This window comes from Chrysoperla carnea, chromosome 3 (genome assembly GCF_905475395.1).
Source record: "Chrysoperla carnea chromosome 3, inChrCarn1.1, whole genome shotgun sequence".
NCBI lineage: Eukaryota > Metazoa > Arthropoda > Insecta > Neuroptera > Chrysopidae > Chrysoperla > Chrysoperla carnea.
Window position 1 is genome coordinate 24,818,306 of NC_058339.1, and position 19,128 is coordinate 24,837,433.

The 19,128-nt window shown below is 28.4% G+C and overlaps 2 protein-coding genes across 7 annotated transcripts in view; one reads left to right on the forward strand and one right to left on the reverse strand.

The window, feature by feature from the left end:
• Positions 1–14,268, forward strand: part of LOC123294994 — a 203,696-nt gene extending 189,428 nt beyond the window's left edge. For 2 of the 6 annotated variants that reach the window (XM_044876183.1, XM_044876184.1), the window contains exons 4-6: positions 6,953–7,240; positions 9,855–9,862; positions 14,024–14,268. In XM_044876183.1, coding sequence (XP_044732118.1) covers positions 6,953–7,240; positions 9,855–9,862; positions 14,024–14,080 — 353 coding nt within the window. In that variant the 3' untranslated portion in view covers positions 14,081–14,268. The remainder of the gene's footprint in view (positions 1–6,952; positions 7,241–9,854; positions 9,863–14,023) is intronic. The other 4 variants (XM_044876185.1, XM_044876187.1, XM_044876188.1 and 1 more) reach the window with 4 other exon arrangements.
• Positions 14,269–17,880: 3,612 nt separating this feature from the next.
• The window catches only part of LOC123296692 (calpain-C), a 62,792-nt gene continuing 61,544 nt past the window's right edge, over positions 17,881–19,128 (reverse strand). Inside the window, exons 10-11 of the mRNA XM_044878280.1 lie at positions 18,003–18,061; positions 17,881–17,932 (exon numbers count right to left, since the gene is read on the reverse strand). Of these exons, the coding sequence (XP_044734215.1) occupies positions 17,906–17,932; positions 18,003–18,061 (86 nt within the window). The 3' untranslated portion in view covers positions 17,881–17,905. The remainder of the gene's footprint in view (positions 17,933–18,002; positions 18,062–19,128) is intronic.

Consider the following 19,128-nt stretch of genomic DNA (forward strand, 5'->3'; position numbering starts at 1 on the left):
ATATAATGGTGTTTTGAATGAATGTAGACACACACTTACAGATATTTCTATCAATGCTACCAACCTTTTAGTTAAAACAAAAAAAAAAATAATAGACTGATTCTTCTTCAAAGTAAAATAACTCATTTCATCAGTGAGTAAATAAAACGTTTACATCTCGTACAACTGACATAAAACCAAATCGACCATTTTTAGTCAATGAAGTGTAAAAGAGTTTTTGAAATGAATTGAGTATATCTAACATGTTATTCATTCGTCTCTTCTAACTTCACTTTAACCAATATAATAATAATAACAATGGAGTAACAACAATTCTATCGAACGACCTACCGATTTAGATGGACTTTGTAACATCGGGCAAGTTAAAACCATCTAAAATAGTAACTAGAAAAAAGTATATAGTAATATAATATAATATAGGTCAATTGCTATCACCGAAAACGTAAATATATGTGTATTGTTCGAAAATGAAGTACTTATTTTATCGTATTTTAGAAAGAAATTCTTGTAAGTGTGTTTAAAATACATTCAATAAGAATATTATTACAGTTATAGAGACTATAGATTCTGGTTTTTTTCTATGATTCTATGTTAACTGTATAATCTGAACATTATCATAGTTTAGATCTTTCAATTACAAATACTTATTGAAATCTAATGGAGAAATATGTCGTTTAATTTTGATAAATTAAAATACATTAATATAAATAATTTTCACATACAAATGCTTCCTCAAATCTGCGCTTGCTATAGGATTAGACAGAATGAAAGAAATATGGAATCATGCTCTTTCTTTGAGAGTCGGGCACGATTAGATGTTCAAAAATGGGCGAACTTATAAATAAAATAAAATGGCAATACATATTCAGTGTGGTACTGAAGTCATGTGAGTGCGACCCCTGTAGTCCACAAGGCTTACTTCCCAGAGGGAGAAAAACATTTAAAAAAAGCCTTTATAGGTTATTCTTCGAACATGTACTGCAGCTTATGCTGGAACGATCATTATCTCAATAGATAAATTATGTGTTTTATCAGATTCTGTTCATTCAGTTTTTTCCAGTTTTTTTTATTACCATTAAAAAACAGCTCAACTTATTCTGCTGAATTTTATTTCAGCTCTTAAATACGCGATTACGCGTAGAATAATCCCAGTCACGTGTTAATGTCATTGCTGGTTCGCGAGATAATCGAGGCGAAAGAATCCGAACGAACATACGCTAATACGTTCACACCCACACACACACAGACATCACATTGTAAAGGATATTGCGGCCTTGAAACCGCGGAAATATGTAAAACTGAAGATTTTCAAAAGCGGCCCGATTACATGAACTTCCTCTGGGAAGTTAAAAATAAGCTATTCATTATTATCAAAAAATACCTTTCAAATATTTTCATCATGTCAAACAATATTAAATTTTATAACCAAACAAAAAACATAAAATGGAAAACTTGATAATAGTTTTTCTCTTCAGTAAGAATTTCTATATCATTTTCGAATATGTTCTATTCATGTATCTATTCTATATTCAAACTTACTATTTGCCAATATTTGTTATACCTTAGTTTTTAAAGAAGAAAATGTTTTTATAGACTGTCTGTTAGGTAGGTATGTACCTGGTATTGGTATATCCATCCATAGGTAAATGTTATAGTTAGTATATTCGAAGTTCTTTAGAAAGAAAAAATAAAACACAACATTGGAGCTTATAGAAATTCTTGATCACGAATCATGTATACTGATTGTAAGAATATATAACTTTTTGAAAGAGAAGTGAAGTATTTTCACCACACCACATGAATGTTGTGTGTTTAAACTACAAGACAGTTTTCCAATTCTTTAGTCTGATATCCGGTATTCACGTCTATTACTTTATGTTATGATTCGATCTTGTTTCCTTTTACTTTTTTTTACTGGGAGTTTTTAAAATATTGATGTATATTTTACAACTTTTGACTAATCAAAAATTAATTTATAAGAAAAAAATTGTCTAATTTTACTTCTGATATTTCTAATGCCATAAGATAGTGAACGGGATATCTTAGAAATGGAAAAAATATAGTTCTCTAAATTGTAGTTTTGTTATGTACACAGTATAGCAAGCAGGTAAATTGAACAACGTTGCCACTTGTACAATTCACTTCTAGATTAGACTAAATATTCGTCAAAAATGGTCTTTTTGTATTGTTTTTCCGAAAAGTCATAAGCGTGTGAAGTATATCGAGTAAACGAAATCCAACAAAACCAATCTACATCGAAACAAAAGTTAACGAAATACGTAAGAAATTTTGTAAATATCAATATGGCAACAGAAAAGTTTTAGAAATAAATATATAAAGTTCTTTTTAAACCATGTATATATGAAATATATACCAGAGGTATATATAAAATATATGAATGAAAAATATGTGAAATATATATCAAAAGATATACTAAGTTTAGTCCCAAGTTTGTAACGCTTACAAATATATTGTATAGGTGTTCATAAAATCACCTACTTAGTCCATTTCCGGTTGTCCGTCTGTCTGCCCGTCTGTGATCACGATAACTCAAACGCAAAAAGAGATATCAAGCTGAAAGAAAGAGATATCGTGCTTAGGACGTAAAAAATGAGATCGAGTTCGTAAATGAGCAAAATAGGTCAATTGGGTCTAGTAAACCGTTAGAGGTAGAACAAAAATTTTAATATAAAAAATGTTCCTTAATTTCTAAACAACTTTTGGTCTAAACATTTTTTCGAAAACATCACTGTTTACGCGTGAGGGCTTGACGTAAAAAAGCAAACGATTGCGTAATCAACACTGTCTATACATATCAATTATTATTACCTTCGAAGTTTCTCAAACATAGTGATTATTACCATCGAAGTTTCTCAACCACTTTTATAATACATGTATTATGTATCGATTGAGTGGTAAAATTTGTTTTTATGTACAAATGTAATATCAAACTTTATGAAAAAACCACTTTTGTAAACTTTGTTTTTACATTTTGATTTATATTCATACACAAATGAGTATAAAAAAATTATATATAGGTATTTAAATATTTATAATTAACATCGAAACGTTATATGGTTTCCGTAAACTTTATACTCATACCAATCTATGTTTAGAACAAATTTCTTATCTTGTTCCTCGTTATATAAAGCTACTCTCTAATATCTTTAAAAGTGAATATTATTTAAAAAAGATTATATCTTAATTTTGTTTCATATTATACCACTATACCAATGCGTTGTTGCTTTTATTTTAATAAGTAATTTTCTATGCAATAGCTTCTTTTTGCCAAAAGATCGCTCAGTTTGTTTTACCTACCTTTATGCAATATTAAACGCGTTATAACTTCATAAATATTAATTTTAGAAAAAAAAGTTTAAAGTAAATGTTTTAGGAAATTTGTAGATTTAAAAGTTATTATCATTTTCTTCTTGAAACAAGTATTTAAAGACATGTCGATCAAATAGTCAATAAGTAAATCATCATAGTCGTATAAGCTATAAACGGTTAGTGATAAAATAAAAATTAGTTTACAAAAAAGGTAGGTAATTTAATTATCTACAATAAAGGCCATTACCATTTTTGGTCTGAAGTGCAAGGTTATGGAGATATTGCCTAAAACGGTTTTCCTTAAAATGGAGGCACTTCCTCCGCCTATTTTTTTAAGGATTTTGTAACAATCCCTTTTTTCAATACAAAAATAACTCCTGTAATTTAATGCAAAAAAAATTCTCTGTAGTCTGAAGTAAGAGAGCGCTATTTTCCTGCTAATAAGAAAGAAATAAAGGATGTTAAACCGATGTCTAATGCTGTGAACAGTTCTATTTTAAACTAAAACACAATGGTCAACTGAAACAAGCCCTTAAACTGCCAGAATGGACGACAACATGACTCCAAATGATGTTTAAATATTTAATAGTATGCAAAAAATACCGCAGTACATGGTATTTGGTTTTATGACAGAACTAATTAATTAATAATTAATAAACGCTTTGTTAGCTTTTTCATCTTTGAGGTAGTCTTAATGCAGCCAATGAAAAGACATTATAATTATGTTACATAAGGAAAATGGTATTGTTGCTTAGTAACTGTTAAATCAAATTCATAATATGTTATCTTATGAATCGATATATTCATGCTTCCATAAACTCGTTTACTCACCTTACGTGTACATATAAATAAGCTGTCCTTAACAACACATAAATTCGTACCGCAGAAACTGCGTTAGCAAAGTGAATTCGTTCAAAGATATTTTTCTTAAAATCGAATATTGATTGCATTTTAAATTTTTTAAGAATTTTCATATCGCCTACAGAAAAAAATTAAAAAAGTACTTTCTTAAAACTGATCAAAAAATACAAAAATATTTTTTATTTTGCAAATTTTCCAAATTTTGTACTTTGCGCATCCCCCTTCCAACTACTTATTTATCTGTCGATTTTTCTCATTAACGAATTTGACTTTGCAAATACCAAAACCTTTCTTGCGACTGCTAGCGAGTTTATAGACACAAAATTTCATCATCAGTACAAAAGCAATATCTCCATTTCCTTCAGAAATTCGCTAAAAACGTGTCAAGTTACGAAGCAACTTTAAAAAATATTATCGTTTCTCTTTCAACTATGATTAATTTATAGCACAATGATTCTATCTACATTCATCTCTGTTTATTTAAATATGTTATATTTTGCTGATTGGTATGTAAGTATATGTTTTCGAGCCTTTTTTCCAATTTTGGTGAGCCATCTTGGGAAACCGTTTATTGAGCCTTTCTAAAAACTTTCCCCGGCAGCAATAACTACTTCTTTTTAATGAAAACCAACAAAGGGTACAAATCGTACGCTGGTATATTATACTTAAAAAATATTGAAGAAACTTGATCGTAACTATTCAGAAACTATCAATAAAAATTGTTCAATTAAATAATAAATCATCATTTATAATGAAAAGATATTTTCTTAGAATTGATATGTAACTTAGGTAATTGGTTACTATTGATTAAAATTTTCAAAAGTAGAGAAATAATATCTAATTGCAGAACTAAATACTTGATGTTTTTATAAACTTACAAGTTTAGTCAAAAACTTACTTTTCAAGTAATTTTCAATGTTTATTGAATATATATATATATTCGTTGTACAAACAAAAATAATTGAATCAAAAAGTTCTACTGTAAAATTGGATAACAAATTTACAGTAGAATTTAATTGTTAATTAATTATTTTCATCTTGTTTTCATCATATTACACCTATTTTCTGGTTTATCTTTTAAACGTTTTGATTGACTGATTTTACTGCTTTTATGCGTTTTTATATCTAAACTAGCGGCCCCGGCGGACGTTGTCCCGTAAAAACGTAACTCCAATTCATGAATACCTATACTACGTTTAGCCTGTCCGCTAAACCCCAATTTAACTCCTATTTATTGGAGTGGCCTGACCTTCGACCTTTGGCCTGACCTTTGATAGTAGAGCTCGCTGCGCTCGCATATGGCTCTAATAAATGCCTATTGACAATACCTGAATACTATTAAAAATACATAGTACACATAGTATACATAATGTGATATGATTTATATGCGCTCCCACCATTTAATGAAATTTCATTTTTTTGGTACGGAGCCCTCAAAAACAGTTGTACTGGACCAAATTGTAAATCTAAAACATCCTCGAATCCCCTTGAACTCACACAAAAAATTTCATCATTCATCAAAATCGGTCCAGCCGTCTAGGAGGAGTTCAGTCACATACACACACACACAAGAAATATATATATTAAGATAGATTTTATGATTTACCTTTCCAATGTTTCTTAAAAAGTACTTACCATTATTTTTTGTGATATTATTGTTTGTGATATTTTTGGAACTATTTGTAAGAAATCAACACAAAGTCGTGTAAACGTAATGAACACTTTTGAGAAAAGTGCTCATTTTAAGTACGGGGTCCGATGTATTTATAATTTGCCACGATTTTTTTGTTGATGACTATCCGTTTTTATTTTGTAACTCTACTATTCTCTTAAAATATGGTAAAAACGTGCATTCTGCTTTATATTCTAAACATCTCCTTTATTCATCAAATTTACGTAATTTTTTTATTTATTGCAAATAATTCCAAAAAGTGTACGCTGGTTTTAGACGCAATGTACAGATCAAACAAATTTACAATAAAAAAATTATCAATAAACGTATATTAAGTACATTTCTGCCTGCTTAATCCAAAAAAATACATTCATCCAACTTAATGTTTGGTTACATTTATCGAAGAATTACGAAAATAAACAAAATTGGTCTGAAATACAAGAGAATATCGTCTACCAAAATTGATGTTTTTATAAAATTACTCAAATATTGTATGAAAGAAATTGATTGTGAAAAAAAGATTTTAAAAAACCAGAATCAGTTGTCAAAACTTATAATTAATTCCTTCAAATAAATGTAGCCTAAACCTCAAGTATACTGGATTATGCTAAAGGGCTTATTTGATTAAAATTTATTTTTTATATTCATACTAATTCAATTCTACGGGTTCAAGTCACACGATACAGAAATTTTAATTCTAATGAATTCTTACATTTTAGCGATTAATGAGTGCAATTTCAGTAAAACTACTTTACTTAGGTGGAAACTTTTGTTCATCGCTTGTAAGACATTCAATTTCCCAGACTAAAAGCTTTATTTTTTACAAGAAATATAGGGCTTAAAAAGAAAACTGAACCTACATAAAACAACTCAATATAAGTGAAATATTATGAATATAAAAAATAAACTACCTAATTTAAAGTATCCGCTTCATTTTTCATTCAAAAAATCATAATCATTAATTATATAGTTGATTGCATTAAATTTGTTATTTTTTTAATCATATTTCATAATTCATTTTGAATGCTTCCATTTTGTTTTTCTTTTTGTTTGTTTGCCATATTTGCATTATGTAATATGGGAATGTAGGGTCAAAGCATGATAAGAAATCGAAACCAATTAGCAATAAATTTGGGAATGCGAGTAATGTTACGAATGCAAATGCTGGAGTGACGCAATCAACAAGCAGATCTACATCTTTGCCCGCAGCTTGCCGATATGAGCGTGGTTCTTGGAGTGAATGCAATGGTCAAAGTGAAATTACACGAATTGATAAGCTGAAACCAAACAGTGATTCATCTTGCGAACAAAGTAGGCAAATCACCAAAAAATGTAAGACCAAAAAAGGAGGAAAGCCGCCGAAATCGGCAAATAAAGGTATATTGTTATACTTCTAATTCAAATATTATAATTTCAGAAATTTAATCAAATAAGAAGGTCATAATAAAGTCGTAAATATTGGAAAAAATCGATTCATTTTCATAACGTTTTAAAATGACCTTCCAAATATTTTCACTAAAATCAATTCAACCCATAGATTTTCCGTTTTCCATTTTTTATATCTTCCAGCTCTTTTTTTGGAAAGAAACGTACAAATTATACTTATAAACATTCGTTTCGATTAGTTTTTTCATAAATACGTTGGTACAATAGGGGATAACCCTGATGTCGAATTGGCCATATTACCCATAAAAATGTAAAACTAGACTTGATACCATGGCAAAATTTGAATTTAGTATATTTACGAAAATCAATTAAGAGCATAAAATTTCTCGACGCTCTAACAAATCGAGTGTAGAAAAACGCGTTCAAATTCGTCCTGCTGAACAAATATTTGAGCTTCAGTGCTTCGTTTTCGCAACTGGGAAAAAATTCACAGGTTGCATCGTTTAAGGCAAAGTAACTTGGGTCAGGATTACCAACTTAGGCAAAAAATAAAAAATGTTATTAAATTTAATAACATGTCCCTTTTACTTTTTAATACAATATTATTCTATACTTTAACTTAAATTTATTTTACCTTTCAAGATTAAGGGAGCTATTGTTTTCAAACCAGTGCTTCGTCATCTAAATATAGTATAAAAGAAAGTCGCTAGCCTTGTCTGCCTGACTGTTTATCTGTTAACTCCTTCTAAACTACGGAACGGGTTTTGAAATGATGTTCACCATCATGTAAATAATTCTTCCCAGAAAGTTTTTATGTATAGTACATCTTAATTATAATTTCTTAGATTTTTTAAATAACAAATTCTAGAATTATATATACTTTTAGAAATAAAAACTTATCTATACCAAATAAATCGAGTGCATACTTGATGGTGCTTACTTAAGAATGCGAATGGATCTTTTATGTACCCGTTCGAATCTGGACCGAGTCGCTAATATATAATAAAACCAATATCATAAAAACGATACAACGAATTCAACAAAATACAAATAAATTCGTTTCGGTTTGAATTGATTTTAGTGAAGTATCATAACATAACATAACAATATTAATAACATAGACGGCAAATCATTACCATACGTTTGTTTTTAAATTATTTTTTATTTTTCATTATTTTCCATTTCATCAACGATATCTAATGTGCATATTTGATTACGATATATTAACAAAACAAAACAAAACAAACTTTGCATTTATTAAAATCAAATTTTTTTATTATTTGCATTGTGTTTGCATTTTACTTTAAACATTCTCATCATTTGCACAATCATCATATCAAATAATAAATCATTAAATCAGAGCATCGCAATAGATTGCTTAAATTTCATTACATTCACATTGTTTTTTAGATCTTGAGCCAGGTTACATTTTGACAATTCATTTTTTACTTCCCAGAAACATTTAATGTACTGGGGCCGATTTTGAAAACTCCAGTTTTACATAATTCCGCGGTTTCAAGGCTGCAATATCCGAATCAAACCTTTTCAATGCTATGTCTGTGTGTAGGTGTGTACGTATGTGCGTATGTTCGTATGTTCGTTCGGATTTTTCGTCTCGATTATCTCGCGGACCAGTTATGACATTAACACGTGGCTGAGCTTATTCGACGCGTAATCGCGTATTTAAGAACTGAAAGTGTTTCAGCAGAATTAGTTCAGCCGTTTTTTAATGGTAATAAATAAACTGGAAATTGAATAAACAGAATCTGAAAAGTAGATAAAACACATCATTTATCTATGAAGATAATGATCGTTCCAGCATAAGCTGCAGTACATGTTCGAAGAATCTGAATTATAATCTATGAACAAGACCTTTTTTTTAATGTTTCCCCCCCCCCCTGGGAATTAATTCATGTGGACTACAGGGGTCGCACTCACACTTCAGTACCACACTGACAATGTACTGCCAATTTATTCTTAAGAATGAAAATTTGTAAGGCAATTGTTTAAGTCTCGCAAAAATCGTTAAAATTATGAATGGCATGTCTAGGATATTTCTAAATATTTCGATTATATAAATACGTACTTCGACTACCAAATACCTACTCATCATCAGTATTAATTAGCTAATCGAAATTACTATTATTGTGTATGTTATTCGTTGCTAATTTGGTGGCGGTCTGTCCAGGATGACTACTTGATAGTCGAAATACGTATTTTTATAATACAAATATTGACAACGGCATTCCGTTCTTTCGTACATTTGTTATTTAAGTATCTTCTGAATATCGTCCTAATTGGATATTTATCAATTTTGTAAAAAGTAATTCAAAATTTTCCAATTTCCCTGAAAGAAAAGTTTAGCAGCTATGCAAATTTGTATAGAAAGTTTTAGACGCGACCTTATAAATAGCTTCTCAAATTTTATCCCTATTAAATGTAGAGAAATGAGTTGTCAAAATTCACCCGAGCTCAAGAAACTATATTTCATATACAGAATATTTATTAAATGCATTAAACAAAAACAAATATTTAAATGTATAATGTTTTTTGTACTTTTTTCTTTTATTTCTTCTATGGTGATTGCGCCAATGTCTATCTACAGCAAGTAAGGTATCCTTATAATTTATTTACCTTTGTAGTGATTAAGATTAGGTATAAATATAATTTTCAAACATACGTCAAAATATTCCTAAATTTTAGAAAACAAATTCCTAAACTTTCAATTTTTTTGAATTGATTTCAACAACCTTTAATGAGACCATTGATTTCTCTCATAAAAAGTTTGGAATTTCACTTAATTATAGATAACCTCCCTGGTATTAATATACAATAACTTTGAGAAGAAGTCATATTTTAACATCAAGACCTTCTTAGTATATTTTTAAATTATTAAGGTATATCATAGGTCAACAAGTAATTCCTTAGCAATATTTCGAAAACCGACTCTTATGACCGTAGAACAAATTATGATATGACCCACATACTAATTTTTATTGATTTAAAATACACAATGATTACTGCCAAAATTAAGTACTGTATTTTAAAAATAAATCTAAAGTTTATATAATATTTTGTTGCGAATAATTTCTAATTTGAAACTAATTTTAAGTTTGAAGTTTATACAAAAATATAATAAATTTTATTACGCAAATCACCTACCCACACCTTATTTTAGAAGCTAATCAAATCACTATGAATTGTTCATTTATTTTATCAATTTAATAAATTATATTTATAAATTTATTTTAATTAAAATTTTATTATATAAGTAAACTTTATATTGACGTAACAACATAGTCTCACTTACTCACAATTATTTTCATATTTATTAGTTTGTGATATCTTTGCCGTATTTTTATAAGAACAAAAATTAATTCCCTTATAAATAAAAATTTAATTTTTTGATACACAAAAAAAAAATTTTATTTTAAATACTTTTTAAGGAGCAAGCTTTGATTTTACTAAAAAATAATTCCCTCCCATGAAACAATTAGACAAGGTTATGTTATTGCGTAGATTCTTTATGCCAACCTTCGCCATATCGGTTAAAGTTGTTAGTTTCCTGATGATGAATTTGCCATATTATGCATAAAAATGTAAAACAAGACTTAATACCATGACAAATTTTGAAAGTAAAATTAAAGTTGATTAAAAAACGAAGAAGTTTTAAGCATTCAAAGACTGATTGCCCGTCTCTTTTTAGCAAAACAAAGTTTTATATTTATCTTTATGGTGATATCGGACAATGAAGTCACTAATCTATATCTTCCTCTTTGTTTTATTAGGAATTTTAAACGTTCATATTTTGGGTACTTCTAAAGATTTTCAAAAACCAACTTCAATTTTCTGCCCTTGCAGTGATAATTCTCCACCTGAAGTGAAAATTTAGTCAACAAATTTATTGGTTAGATTTTTCCAAAATGACGTAGGCTGGTGAGATGCGCGAACTGTATTAAAACGCGTCCGTGTCACGAACAGTCCTTGTCTAATTGTACTTTGCAAGCTTCTATCAATTTGGGGACATGCTTAGATAGTCATCATCAGAATTGCTTGTAAGACTGATGGTGTGTAACATTTTCTTCTATTCGTATTAGAAATTCTTATCGTATGTTCTCAACCTTATTCTATATGATAATATGTACTCTGACTAGTGTAACCTCTTAATTAATTAGCATTTTAAACAGGCAGGCGTGAAGTTTACCCTTTAAGTTAGTTAAGACTGGCACGTTCATTTAAAATATGCACGTTAAAAAGAAAACGTACTGAAGTTGACGCTGATATCCTAACAACTAAATGACAATCAATCCAACATATCAGATTAAACAAACACAAAATAAATAAATAAGTGAAAACAAACAATTGACTGAGTTCATTGTTGAAATACCATGTATAGACAGTGTTAATCACTCTTATCACATTACACATACATACATGTCACACCTACATAAGTGATATTCCCATATTAACACGTTATGTTTATAAAAAAATGTTTCAAACAAAAGTTGTTTATTTTTTTATAAGAAACATTTTTTACATTTAAACTTCTCTAACGATTTAGAAGGTGGGTCCTACAGACCTCATTGACCTATGTTGCTCATTTACGAACTCGAGCTTCACTCTTTACGTCCTAAGCACGCTATAAAAATTTCAGCTTGATATTTCTTTTCGTTTTTGAGTTATCCTGATGACAGACGGACGACAGACAGACAGACAACCGGAAATGGACTAATTAGGTGATTTTATGAACACTTATACCAAAACTTTGGCATCACTATTTTTAGGCGTTACAAACTTGGCGTACAAATGTTACAAACTTTGTTCGTAGCATTACTATTTTTAGGCGTTACAAACTTGGGACTAAACTTAATATACCTTGATATATATTACATACATGGTATAAAAACACTATGATTGATTGATCTTATAAAAAGAAGTGCCTAATACGTTCCTTGAGTGCAAAGTAATTTAACAGACGTGTTTTGCATTATTATATTCGTAGTAAAAAAATATAAGCAAGTTTTATATTTCCTTCATATCGGTGTACGTTAGATATAATTTAATAACAACTAGAAAATAATGGGTACTAAGTTGGTATGCTGTTGTTTGTTGTTGTTATTGGACGGGGCGCGTATACAATTTCTTTTCTACATCCTGTGTTTACATTCAAAAGGAAATTAAAATTTTTTTGTATTTATACTAAATATTTTATTTATATAATATAGAGTATTATTATACTATGCATATATGTAATATGCAAGGTATACCAAGTTTAGTCCTAAGTTTGTAACGGTTAAAAATATTGATGCTAAGCACAAAATTTTGGTATAGGTGTTCATAGAATTACCTAATTAGCCCTTTCCGGTTGTCTGTCCGTCTGTGTGTCAACACGATAACTCCAAAAACGAAAAAAGATATCAAGCTGAAATTTTTACAGCGTCCTTAGCACGTAAAAAGTGAGGCGAGTTCGTAAATGAGCAACAAGACAATTGGGTGACCCATTTTGTAAACTGTTAGAGATAGAACAAAAGTATGAATGTAATCCTTATCAAAAAATGAACAACTTTTGTTTGAAACATTTTTTCATAAACAACTAAACTGTTTTCCCGTGAGGGTGCAAATTAGGCGTAAATTGTATATTATGTATTAATATGGGATTATCAATTATGTATGTGTGACATGTATGTATGTGTAATGTGATAGAGTAATCAACACTGTCTGTGCATGGGATTTCAACAATTAAGTCAGTCAATTGTTTGTTTTCACTTGTTTATATTATTTTATTATTATGTACATAATATATTAGGTAGAAGAATTTAAAATAATACCCATTCGAGTTTATTTAATTTTGTATTAAATTTTGTAACAAAAAATTAAGGGTCTTTAATCGGCTACGTCAGCTTTGCATAAAAACACATACTTTAAGGCAAAACGGTATGTGCAGAAGAATCAGAAATATTCCATCGAAGATCTTATATAAGAAAGTATTCACATTGTTGAAAGATTGTATTAAGCCTTTACAGCTAGGCATTCAATGTTAGTTCCTAAAGCTGTGAATAGTTCTTGAGATACGGACTAAAATCGATCCAAATATTGCTATATCTCAGACACTCTGCATCCAATCATTAAATTAACCGGATTTTTATACTTTTTGGATCAAAATTACCCCATCTACCAAGTTTCATCAAATTTCAAAACAAAATTTTTTTTTGCGATTTTCTCGATTTTTTCAAAGGGGTACGTCGTACCCCTTAAAAAAATTGCAAAAAATCGAAAAATTTTTTTCATCTCCAATTTCGATAAAATTTAGTATATAAGGTAATTTTGACCCAAAAAGTACAAAAATCAGGTGCATTTGATGACTGGTCGAATAGTTTTTGAGATATGGGCTTAAATCGATCCAAACATTGCGATATCTCAGAAACTCTACCCACCCGCATCGCTGGGAAATTCCAATTTTAAATATAAAGACTATTTCGTTATAAACTTCACTTCATTTCCCATCATTTATTTCCGCTTTCGTGTGAGAGTATGTACAACAATCTAATTTCTAGAAACACCAAACAGATTTTGTAAGTGTTAATCCTAACGAGTGAGACTGTGTTACAAAATAACAAAATTGAATTTAAAATATTTAATAGTTATCTATCTGATTCTTATCTATTAATCTACTTTTATTAAATTGATCTAAAAATTGACTATCTAGTAACTATACTCGCTAAACAACATTGTCTAAATAATCATAACTAATAATTTTTTTTAATTTGTTCACAGGGGGACGTCGTAATAGACCATAATATGTATAATTATGATATGAATCAACAAATATGAGCGGAAGTTTTATAAGCTTCATGAGCCCTCGTGTTTTAATCAATAATGATAAATATGTTTAGTATTTCATATTAATAACTGTCCTTTTAAAGAATAAAACATTTGGATGTATCATAGTAATCTTAAACAAACAAAAACAAACCGTAAAAAATTCATCAGAAATAGAAAATTTTCTTACCAATTTAATCTAAATTTAATCTTGTTAAATTCCAAAATAATTGTACCCATAGTTTAGAAATAAAATTTACTGACAGAAAAGTAAAAAAAATTTATCATTATTTATTTATAAATTTTAACCTGTCTTTTCATAACCTGTCTTTCAAAATTTACTTAACATAACCTCCTCATGATTTATTTTGACAGATAACCTTTTTTTTTATTAGTTTTTTAGTTAAAACATTGTAAATTTAATTCGAATTTTAAAATTACATTAATTTTATTTTCTGTCAGTAAATTTTAAAACAAAATATCAATTTTTTGTGCCAAAATATGATTTTTTATATAAGATAAAATTTTTCTTTTAAAAGTAGTATCATTATTCAAGAGACTCATTAACTAAAAGGGAAAAAATACTGCAAGTAAATTTTAGGAATTATGGTGATTTCAAATATAATTACTTAAAAACAAAATAAAACTTTGAAATCATATAGTCCGTCACATGCTAACAATAAATGTATCGGCCTTATTCATTTCTACCCCACCAGGAGAAGATATATAACCAGTATTGCACATAAAACCTATGATCATAGTGGAGGCATTTTTACGTAAATCGTTTTATAATATAATTACGCAAAGGTAAGTAGATACCAAAAATATCAGTTTTCAAGACCCAAATATGACAAATTAATTTGATTTGCGGAAAATGCCGAGAAAACGACCCTAGGATCTATGAGCAATAATGTTCCTGAAATAAAATTCGGTACATTGTTTTAAAGAGTGTGACTAATATTGAAACGCAAATAAATAAGAAAGTTTACACCAATATTTTTGTCTAAAAGAAAAGAAACATCTGATTTATCCAATTTGTTGCGATGGAATAAAATTGCTTGTAGAATTTTTTTTTCAATGAAAACAATACCTGAAGCTCTTTGAATATTTATTTATTTGTGTTTTACATTAAAATAAATACAGGGAGTTCTGTTATTGACTGCAGATCGTTAGCCTACAGTATAAGCTCATAAAGACGAAGGAAAAAGTTATTTACTAATTTTCGATCTGAGGCCTACTTTGTGAGATAATTAACAAAATAAATTAAAATAATATTAATAAAAAGTAAATAACTTTATCGAATCACAGTTGGATAAAATATTGAAGGATGGTAGGTGATTATCCTACATTCTATTAACATACATAAACTAAAAACACACAAAAAATACCTAATATTGTATATGTGTGTTTAAATACATAAATAAAATAAAATAATCAACAAAGCATGTCTGAATTAGTTGACTGAGTCACTACCAGTTTAGTTTATTGTACGCATATTGATATAATATAGTAGTGAGAATGGTAACACATCCTACTTATTCTCCTTCTCTTATTATTATTATCATTTCTTAGTTTATATTTTAATACAATACCATGTGATTCGATAAAGTTATTTACTTTTTATTAATATTATATTAATTTATTTTGTTAATTATCTCGGAAAGTAGGCTTCAGATCGAAAATTGGTAAATAACTTTTTCCTTCATTTTTATGAGCTTATTCTGTAGGCCAACGATCTGCGATCAATAACAGAACACCCTGTATATAGAAATATATCATTAAATTACATATTCATAGAAGTTTTGAACAAAAATAATAATAAAAACTAATTAAAAAGTAATTGTTGGTACATATTAATAAAACTATATACATGTATTGTAACAAAAAAAAATGAATAAAATAAAATAAAATAAAATAAAATAAATAAAACAATAAAAAATATGTTTTTATATTTCATCGAATTTTTTAACATAAAATATAGAAAAAAATTGACAAATATTTAGAGTGTCAGTCGTTGTTTATCATAATAATAATTAATAATTAGTTTTTATGTTTAATTATATAATTATTACTATAATAATTAATTAATTAATTAATAAAAAAAAAAAACAATAATGTGTTTAAAAGTAAGTGAATCCAATATGTATTATTATTATATAACAAAAAAAAAAAAAAAAAAATTGCGATTGTAATGGAAAAAAAAATTAATTTGAATAAATGTCGTTTTTATTTCATTTTTGTATGGATTTTATTTATTTTGTTTTTCATTATATACTATTTTTTTTACAGAAAAGTATTTTTAAATTAAAAACAGCTGAATATTCTCCCATGTTTAAATTTTTAATTAAATATAACCTTTTAAAAATTCAATGCAAATGTATTGAAAGTGTTTTAGAACCTCATCAAATATAGATAAGCTTTATCTTTAATTTTTTTTATAAATAAGTTATAATTGGTGTGATTATATTAATGTAAATTTTAAAGAGGATGGAGAAACTTCTTTTTTCAATTTCTGTATCGATTTATGTTTTGGGATAAGTAATAAATTTAGTTTGTAACAGTATTCTTCGACCAACACCTTTCCCAGAGGCATACTTACGTTTAATTATTACCATTTATTATTCAAGTTTATATTCCATACCCCCAAAACAGTGGGAAGGGATGGATGGTGCAAAAAAGCAGTATATTAATAAAAATACCTTAAGTTTTGGGTTACTTTAGCATTTTATACTATTTTGACCTTTTTAAAGTCTTTTAAAAGACATTTATTTCTTACAACCCCTTCCCCCCAAAAGCACGGAGGTTCAAACTAAAAAGTTCTGTCTTAAACCATATAGACCTTTTTTAAGAATAATTTTCTGAAGCCAAAGCAAAAAACTGCCAGTCAATACACCCAGCAAACAATTATTTCCAAAAAATGATAAATTTTCCTCAAAAACATGGGTCAAAGAGTCATTTTACGGGTCAATGCCACCCAGTACAAAATCGAAAGGTAATAAAAAATGCTACAGTTAAAAAAATTAACCCCGTAGAATAACATGCCATGAAATGACAGCTATTTAAAAAATTCACTAAATTTGAATTTTTAGTCGAACTATTTGCCGGATTTGGCTAAAATTTCAACTGAAAGTTGTAAGTATTAAAAGCTACAATCAATCTAGGTCACAAAATTTACTGACGTCTTACGTATTGATTTCCCTCGTACTGTTCAAATTTTCGATCTTCAATGCTTCGTTTCTGCGACTAGTTCAAAATATAAAACTGTCTTTGAAAGTGACTTTAATGAGGTCATCGATTTTTTCGCCGTGTAAAACTGTAAGATTAGAAAGGAAAAAATATCGGATCCTAAAGATAAAGTAAATGTTTTTTAACAGAATCTTATGAGAATTTTCTCGTGAAATTCTAAAGAATATGGACTAGTCTTTTGGCTGGCTTTTAAAGGCTTAGAGGCTTAAAGTAAGAACAATAAATTTAGAGGACGGAACATAATATTGAAAAACTCTTCATATCGCATTTTGCGCTGAATCTTTATATTTTATTATTTCCTGTAAAATAAAGTTTTGGTTGCTATGAATTAATTAACATTTATTAAGATAAGAATTTTCTCGTTAGAAATAGATTTAAATAAAAAGACCAAGATGTTATATCATTAACAAAGATTTTTTTTATAAAATAAAATTACATTTTTGTATACACATTCTATAAATATTTACAGAAATATAATATGACGTAAATTACATTACATAAAATATATTTAATTTTAAATACAAACTATTAATTATGTACAAACCAATCATTTATATATATAAATTCATTTTCTTAGCTTCATTACAATTGTCAACAGGTTAATGATGATTTTAACCACTGAAAAAATAATGTCAAGGTATTATTTACATTTATATTAATTATTCTTTAATTCAAGTAGGTCTCTTACCTCAGCTAGACTCATTTTTATAACACCATTTTGTAGAGGATCTTTACTTTCAAAAATACCTAGATAACAAAAAATATACCATTTTGAAATTTTAAAATATCCTAGTTTCAAAAATTACGGATAGCGCAAGATAAACGTAAAGGACAAAAATCATTTAGTAAAAGTTGAAATTAGATTACTTATAGTGAATCAAAACATATTTTTTATCGGCTCGAAATTCTTAGGATAGATCAATTGTCGTCTTTTCATCAAAGACTTTCATTAGTAGACTGGGATGGTAAAAGACTTTCATAATTCGCCATGCCCATGCCAGGAATCATAAAAGGCCCTCCCTCCTTTATGATTTAAACCCCACCCCACGTCAAACTTGTGATCATCATGTTAGTTCATAAAGTTAACAAAAACTAATAACTCTTTTTTCGAGTTAAAAAGCATTTTATTATGTCATCATTTTTCTGTATACTGCCATGTAAATTGAGCGAGGCTAAATCGCTTAGCCAATCTTCAGACATTATCGATCTAAGGTATGTTTTGAGACGACGCAAAGTTGAAAAGAAACGTCCATTCTTCATTATCTTCATTGCAAATTACGAGTGAATTTTTGACGTCCTGTCAGACAATACATTTTCACCAAAGTGTAACTTTGTCGACCCAGATGAAGTAAAGAATTACCAAATTGAAGAGTTTATGAAAATTTTATTTTGTTGGGAAAGATACAAGCAAAATTAGATAAAATATTTTGATGACTTGGAGCTTTGTGTTTGTTTTGAGGTGAGCCTAGGCTTCCGCAATTCCATGCCGTATTTACAGCAGATTTCATTTCGCTAACGATTGCGTTTGATAAATGTTTGCATTTACGGAACTTTATTATTAGTTCAAATTTATGTCGAGAGATTCTCAATGGAAAGGCTGATTTACCCTCCCCCCTTCCCCCGTTAGAACAGGCTTGCTAGATTTATTTTTAAATTTCAAATCAATTAGTACCAAGGACGTTATAGAGAAAATCGTTTAATAAGTCAAATTCAGTAAAAAATCTAGATTACTTAGATTGACCGTGATTCTGCGCCATTTTGTGTTAACATTAATTTTGCACTGTTGTAGTACAGCACGGTATGCAGCATAGATC